At 55.1% G+C, this 7,194-nt stretch overlaps 3 protein-coding genes across 3 annotated transcripts in view; 1 reads left to right on the top strand and 2 right to left on the bottom strand.

Moving 5' to 3' along the window:
- Positions 1-1,638: 1,638 nt before the first annotated feature.
- On the bottom strand, positions 1,639-2,611 carry GUITHDRAFT_111953 (hypothetical protein; the record flags this gene model as incomplete). Its single annotated transcript, XM_005829023.1, has 5 exons — positions 1,639-1,790; positions 1,837-1,987; positions 2,037-2,094; positions 2,141-2,184; positions 2,567-2,611. The coding sequence occupies 5 exons, from the start codon at positions 2,609-2,611 to the stop codon at positions 1,639-1,641; spliced, it is 450 nt and encodes a 149-aa protein (XP_005829080.1).
- A 668-nt stretch (positions 2,612-3,279) lies between these two features.
- GUITHDRAFT_141568 (hypothetical protein) lies at positions 3,280-6,478 on the top strand (the record flags this gene model as incomplete). Its single annotated transcript, XM_005829024.1, has 15 exons — positions 3,280-3,289; positions 3,362-3,456; positions 3,503-3,584; positions 3,636-3,691; positions 3,717-3,803; positions 3,848-3,906; positions 4,068-4,137; positions 4,295-4,350; positions 4,412-4,646; positions 4,806-4,934; positions 5,404-5,531; positions 5,628-5,697; positions 5,824-5,879; positions 5,922-5,992; positions 6,231-6,478. The coding sequence occupies 15 exons, from the start codon at positions 3,280-3,282 to the stop codon at positions 6,476-6,478; spliced, it is 1,452 nt and encodes a 483-aa protein (XP_005829081.1).
- A 175-nt stretch (positions 6,479-6,653) lies between these two features.
- The window catches only part of GUITHDRAFT_111955 (hypothetical protein), a gene marked incomplete at both ends in the record, with an annotated part of 3,809 nt that continues 3,268 nt past the window's right edge, over positions 6,654-7,194 (bottom strand). Inside the window, 5 exons of the mRNA XM_005829025.1 lie at positions 6,654-6,707; positions 6,757-6,784; positions 6,835-6,905; positions 6,949-7,011; positions 7,058-7,111. Coding sequence (XP_005829082.1) covers positions 6,654-6,707; positions 6,757-6,784; positions 6,835-6,905; positions 6,949-7,011; positions 7,058-7,111 — 270 coding nt within the window. The remainder of the gene's footprint in view (positions 6,708-6,756; positions 6,785-6,834; positions 6,906-6,948; positions 7,012-7,057; positions 7,112-7,194) is intronic.

Raw genomic sequence — 7,194 nt, forward strand, 5'->3', positions numbered from 1 at the left:
CAGCGTCATCATGGCGCATCAGCTGGAAGCCTCCTCGTTCCCTGGTGATCTGACGTCGCTCTGGATGGACGCCTTCTTCCCCCTCCTCGAGAAGATCTACGGGCAGCACTTCGTCTCCTCCCTCCTCCTCACCCTCCACTACGAGCCGATGGGCCTCACGCGCCATCAGTTCGGCATCGAGGAGAAGCTGCTGACGGAGGACAAGAGCGAAGGCAAGAAGGTCAAGGTCGACAACCCGAGGGACTACCTTGCCCACGGGGACGTGCTGTGCAACATAGGATACCGCTGCGAGACTGTCTACTCGTCTCTCTCCCGCCTCCTCGACGTCGTGATCAGCCCGGGGAGCTGCGGGTTCAACCTGCAGCACTACAGCATGAAGAAGGCGATAGAGATGAGGTACTACGACAGCTGGAAGAAGAGCGAGGAGGAGGCGATCAAACCGGCTCTCGTCCCGCGCGACAGCAAGAACTCCAAGACCAAGACTTCCTCGGGGGCTGCTGGGAACGGAGGGCGACGTCAGAGTCAGGTCGCCGAGAGCAGGGAGGACTCGTCCCGCCCTGTAACGGGGGAAGGCAGCGATGATTCACAGGCAGCCGAGGGAGCGGCAGAGGAGGAGAGGAAGAGCGACCAGTCTCAGGAAGGAGCCGTGCACGACCTTGATGGCGGAACTTTGCCTGACATTGCGATGAAGGGAGAGGACCAGGACCAGGACCAGGACCAGGACCAGGACCAGGACCAGGACCAGGACCAGGACCAGGACCAGGACCAGGACCAGGACCAGGATGAGCAGAAGGGGGCGGAGGAGGAGGAGGCTGCACAAGGGGTCGAGTCGAGAGAGGATGTTGCAGCAGAAGGGCAGGGCATCCAAGAGGAGGATGGAGAGCTGAACGATGGCGAGCCGGCAGAAGACACAGCGGAACTCAAGGAGCAGGAGACAGCAGAGGAAAGCGAAGAACAGGCAAGGGAGATGCCAGGAGACGCTGAGCCAACCAAGGAGGAGGAGGCAGGAGATGCTGAGCCAACCAAGGAGAAGGAGGAGGAGGCAGGAGACGCTGAGCCAACCAAGGAGAAGGAGGAGGAGGCAGGAGACGCTGAGCCAACCAAGGAGAAGGAGGAGGAGGCAGGAGACGCTGAACCAACCAAGGAGAAGGAGGAGGAGGCAGGAGATGCTGAGCCAACCAAGGAGAAGGAGGAGGCGGCAGGAGACGCTGAGCCAACCAAGGAGAAGGAGGAGGAGGCAGGAGATGCTGAGCCAACCAAGGAGGAGGCAGGAGGTGATGATCAAGAGAGAGCAACAGAGGGAGCCGAACAAGAGGTGGCGGCGGAGGGGAACGAGCCGGAGGAGAAGGAGGCAGGAGGAGATGAAGGAGCAGGGTAAGGACATAGAAAGTTTTGCATGATGAAGAATATGAAAGTAGAAAATAAATACCTTGAATGTGATCTATGAACAACTCTCGATCCCTTCTCCTCTCCTCCTCTCTTCTGCTCCAGCTCGCAGCCAATGCCTCCCGTCCCTCCTCTCCTCTCTTCTCCTCATCAAAAACCATTGGGTCTCCTCAAGAACGTTCCAGTTCACCTCAGTGAAACTCTACGGCTGCAGACAAGGAGGGAGCAAGGAGCAGGGAACCGATGGGGGCGTCAGACTCTGAGAGCGTTCAAAGACATCTCCCACTCCTCCTCAAAGGATCCTGCAGACTGTACAGAGCGCTTCTCCCGCATCAGCACCACCGTGTAGTGCTGGTGATCTCGTACACTGACAAACTCTAGCTTCACCCACGAACCTTGTTGACCTGCCTCTCGCTTCACTCCTTCACATCCCTCCCGCCTGTGTCTCACCTAGCACATGACTGCTCAGCTGCGAGAGCGACTTCCCCTGGATGTCGATGGAGTCGACCCGGACTAGCTCGTCTCCTACTCTGATCTTCTCGCACTCCGACGCTGGGCTGTCACTTGCGATCTCCCTTACCTTGATCCTTCCCCCGTGGCACTGGCAGCAGAGTCATGTTGAGGAGAAACAGGCGAGCCTCCTCTCTCACGATCTGAAAGTAGCATCCGACCCCGACGGGAACGCGCGATGGCCGACGGAGGTTCTGCCTGCGGGATAGCAGTGAGAAGGGAGTGAGGGAGGAGGTGGACGTACTGAACGATCCAGGGGTTCGGGCCGACGCGAGGAGGAGCAGAGGGCTGTTGGAACAGGTTCACAAGGAGAGCAAGTGAAGAAGAACGAGCGACCTTCTGGATGGAGGAGGTGGCAAGAGAGCTGTACAGAATGTCAGAGGTATAGACTGAGGGTGAAGTTTGAAGCTCCTTGCCTGTTGTGCTTCAAGGTTGTGGCGTCTTGGCGTCCAGGTCTCCGGGGGTCCTGGTCGCAGATTTGAAATCATTTCCGATTATTGACACGCGTGTATGTCGGAAACAAACATAGTGGAACATGGCAGAGGTACTGCAATCATGAAAGCACCCACATACATGCTCTCTTAAAACAAACTCTCTACCATCATCACTGACGAGTGTCTCGTGCTATCATTTCGGCAAGCACGCATGTCACTTGCATGCTTCAACTCACCGTCCTGGTGTCCCAGCATGTCGCGGTACTCACCCCTCCCCCCATTCCAGGATGCGCGTCCTGGTGACGATGCTACGATGTGAAATGATCCAGTGATAGCAAATGGTCCAGTGATAGCAGCAAGAAACTAGCAGTCTGTCAAGACGCGGAGGACTGGCGGTCTGATCAGGAGAAAGATGCCACAACGAAAGGAGTGGTTGGAGGAAAGGAAGACGAGACAAAACGGCGGCGAGCAGCACCAAAACTTGAGTAAGACTGCAGTGGAGGACGAGGACAGAGGGATAGATCAGCAGGAGGAGATGAGCTTCAGAAAGACTGTAAGGATGCAGATGAGGTATGAGGACGGGGAGGAGGAGGAGGAGGAGGAGGAGGAGGAGGAGGAGGAGAGAGAGACAGAAGGGAGCATAGCGAGTACAGGCTGTCACTACCGCTTCCTAACTCGGAAGGGACATTGATTATTGTTCGAACGATTAGTTACTGAGCTAGCTAGGGTAAAACAAGTCCGCGCCAGAGTTGCTTCTTCCGGTTTAGATTGGGTTTAGTTCTACTGCAATGGACGGATCGCATAGCGTCCTTGGAAGAGACTGAGAGAGAGAGAGAGGGAGGGAGGGAGAGAGAGAGACAGAGACAGAGACAGAGACAGAGACAGAGACAGACAGACAGAGAACAGGAGTCTGTCAAGAAGTTTTGGATCATCAAAATTTGACACAAAAATGATTCCTGGTTTTTTTCGCAAGATGTCAAGAGAGTTTTATTCCTTCATGTCGCTTCCTACTACACATATGTGAATGTCAGCCAGCCTGGCCTTCCGCATCGAGATCTGCATTCTTGCATTTCTCTTTCAACCGCAGCATGTGAAACCTTTCATTGCTAGCGGGAGCGTGTGGGAGGTGAGGGATCAACGCGTGTTCTACCTTGCCGCTGATTTCAAGTCAGCTCAAGTACAATGGGAGCTCTGCTTCTGCCAACGCTTTCAGCATCGCCCCAGGCATTGCTTCCAATGCTGCAGTCAAAGGAGGTAGCTGAATCGTCTCGATCGTCGTGCCACTGATCGGCACTACGACTGCAGATGAAGTCCCTGAGGGTGTGTCCCACGGCCATGTGAATATTTCTCGAGTGCTGTCAGTGAGATTGACATGGATGTTGAAAGATCAACAGTGAGGATCTGTTCAACAAGCTTCTAAGTTCCAGGGGTATGAAAGCCGGAGAGAAGCTGTCGGGAGAAGGATCAAGTCAGGTTGACGTTTGTCTTTGTTGGGGCGCTGTGTGAGGCCATTACAGAGGATGATCATGATGTGCTTCGAAAAGAGGAATGAGCACGAGTACAAGATCTTGCGAAGGTTTTCTGTGGATGTAGATCGTCGGTCACCAAGATTGATCCCAAGTAACAGAAGCAAACAACTGGGGCTGCATGCGTTGGAGCTAAAGAGGCTCAACAGAAGGGCAACCAAAAGGTTCCCTGCAGCCCTCACGCTCCCTTCCTGCTGACGGGCATGCGCAGGAAATACTTCTCTGCTGTACTAGTGGGAACAGGCCCTCTCCCTCACTTCCTTGTCTGCCCCGGAGCCGAGGTTCGTTCTCTCCTAGTCTTCCTCCCTCGCCACTGTGCTCTCCTCCCATCTCTCCTCCTGCTCCGCGTCCTGGTCCCATCTTGTCTTCTGATCTCCCCTCCTCTTGACGTCTGCTGGTTCCTTTTCATCTGCATGCTCACAAACTAGTCGCCGCTAGGAGTGCAACGACGCTCTTCCCGACTCGAACGTTCTGATCACAATGCGGGTCGATCGGTGATCTGAAGGCTGAGAGATCTTACATGCCTGATGCCCTTGAAAGATCTCCTGCTGCCAGGATGAACGATTGGGTTATGCTGGTTGTCACGAAGAAAAGAGTCGTCGAGCTTCAGATTCATGTTACAAACAGCTCCGCGCATGTTGATCCTGTTGTGAGATTGCATGTTTGCGGGCTGAACGCTGCGAAACAGGTGGAGAACTGGATCAGAAAGAGAGTCTTCGATCGGAAGTGTAGCACTGTGGGGGTTGACATGGAATGGAAGCCAGTCTTCTCAGCGGGACACTACTCCAAGGTGAGAGAAGAAGTCCATACGATAGTGCTGTGAGATGAAATTTGCTGATGCCGTGATTGAATCTTGTTTTGTTCTCACTTTGGCGATGTTGTTGGAAATGTCACGTTCTTGTGAATAGAGTCTTGTCTTGTTCGCATGTTGAAACTTCTTCTCTTTCAGGTTTCTCTGATCCAGATCTCCACAAGGGATGATTGCATCTTGTACCATATCCATCACTCGGCTGGCTCGTCAGGCCAGCAAGTTCCCCCAGCCTTGCGCCTTCTCTTCCAGGATACTTCGATAAGAAAGGTGAGGAGATGGCAGAAACAGGATCAGTCACAGTAGAGAGCCAAGCTTGAAAGGGCGGAGACAAAGAGAGGTAGAGAGGTAGAGTCAGCAGCAGGTGCACGAGCACAAACACGAGCAAGAGGAGGAAAGGGGTAGGAAAAAGAGGAGAAGGAAAGTGGAAGAGGAGGAAGAGGAGGAGGAGGCGCGATTAAAATTCCTCTGAGTGACCACGAAAATGATCTTGACGTGCCTCAGGTTGGCGTGGGTATAGACGGTGATGCAAAGAAGTTCAAACGGGCAAGCCTCCCCTCCCCATTCCTCCTCCCCATTTCTCCCCTCCTCTTCCCTCCCCTCCTCTCCCCTCCTCTCCCCTCCCCTCCCCTCATCTCAACTTCCCCCTCTTTTCCTTCCCTTCCCTTCCCCTCTCCTCACCTCATCTCTCCTGCCCTACCCAACGTCTCCACTCCTTCCCTCTCATCTGCTGCTGTAGGATTGGGGTTGCGACATCCTCGGGCGCGTTGACCTTGCTGAGTTTGCTGCTGCTCTGGGGCACATCGACTTGACGTCGCTCAAGAAGATCACTGAACATTTCCTCTCAGTCAAGATGTGCAAGGCCAAGTCTGTTGCTCCTCCTCCTCCTCCTCCTCCTCCTCCTCCTCCTCCTCCTCCTCCTCCTCCTCCTCCTCCTTTCTGCTGCTGGTGATTGAAACGCAGATGGCTGACCATGGGCAACTGGGAGAAGGAAGCGTTGAACCCTGAACAAGTTGCATACGCTTCGATGGACGTAAAAGGAGGAGGAAGCGAGAGAGAAGGAGCGAGGGACAGAAAGGGTGGAGGAGAGAAGGGAAGAGGGAAGGAGGGGAAGCAAGAGTAGCGGGAGGTTGAGTCTTCATTTGCTGACTCGCAGCAGGCGTGGGCTGCGGTGGAGGTGCTGCATGCGGTGGAGGAGGAGATCGTGTGGAGACCGTAAGTGAGAGGAAAGCGCTGCTGCTGCTCAAGTTGGCTCAGGTCTGTAGACGTTCAGTCCAGCACTTGCGAGCTGGGAAAGTTCTTCTCGGTGAGAGGCGGCAAACGCCCCGGTAAGGGGAGGGGAAGAGGGGGAGGGGGGGGGAGGGAGGAGAGTGGGAAGGAAAGGAGGAAAGGAGGCAGGCAGGCAGGCAGGCAGGCAGGGAGGGAGGAGGCAGCAAGGAGATGGGGAAGGCATAATCGGAGGAAGGGAAGGAGGGAGAAAACGGTAAAGGGGAGGAGGGGGAGCAGAGAGAGGAAGGGGAGGAGGAGGGGATGGATCAAAAGGCTGTTTGCATGACGGGAGGACAGGCGTGTACATGTCGAAGGAGGAAGCGAAGAAGCATGTGGAGGGAGGACAGATGATGAGATTCGGTCATGAGCTAGAAGCGAAACTTTTCGTGCTCACAGGAAGCAACGGGGGTTCAGTGACGGATGTTGTGGTGTATGCGATGCAGCGAGGGGAGGAGGAGAGCGCGGGACGGAGGGAGGAGACGAGTGAGAGCAAGAGGAGGACGAGAAAGAGGCCGAATGTTGGGAGGAGCTCCATGAAGGTGTAATGACATGGGAGAAAGAATAAAGGAAGAGATATAGTACAACAGAGGTGGAGGAGGCAGAAGGAGGAGGGGTCCTTGCGGAGAAAGATTGGAAAGAGCACGAGCACGAGCACGAGCACGAGCACGAGCACGAAGGGGATGGAGAAGGAAAGGAGAGGCACGAAAGGTACAGGTTCCTTCACACAGGGTAGCAGAACGGCGGGGGGACCTCCGAATTGAGAAGCAAGTACCTCTGCGACATCAGTCAGAAGAGAGACGCGTTGCTTGCTGCCAGTCTTGACCTCGTCGTTGTCAAGACTCAACAAGACCCTGACGATGTTCGCATGTCACTTGCACGAGGAGCGAACCCGCTCGCTCACCTGAGTGTGTCCTCCAGTACGTCCATGACGTTGTCTCCCTCCTCGTCGACCTCTTTCAACTTGTACCCCCTCTGCCTCCCCGTCAGCGCACGGCAGCAGCAACAGCGAGCGGACAAGGTGGAGGATGCCGGGCTGAAGGACAAGATGGAGAGCGCTGTCCTCAAGGAGCGACAGAATCTGCCCGATTTGTCAGCTGTTGGTATTGCTTGCTCCTGCTCCTAACAATGTCTTCTTGCGTACGAATCTTGACTGACATCTCTGAAAGGGTCTTTTCCGCCTGTCAAGAATCACTCCCATCATTTCCTCCTCCTCCTCCTCCTCCTCCTCCTCCTCCTCCCCCCCCCCCCACCCCCCCTTCCT

The sequence above is a fragment of the Guillardia theta genome (genome assembly GCF_000315625.1).
Source record: "Guillardia theta CCMP2712 unplaced genomic scaffold GUITHscaffold_55, whole genome shotgun sequence".
NCBI lineage: Eukaryota > Cryptophyceae > Pyrenomonadales > Geminigeraceae > Guillardia > Guillardia theta.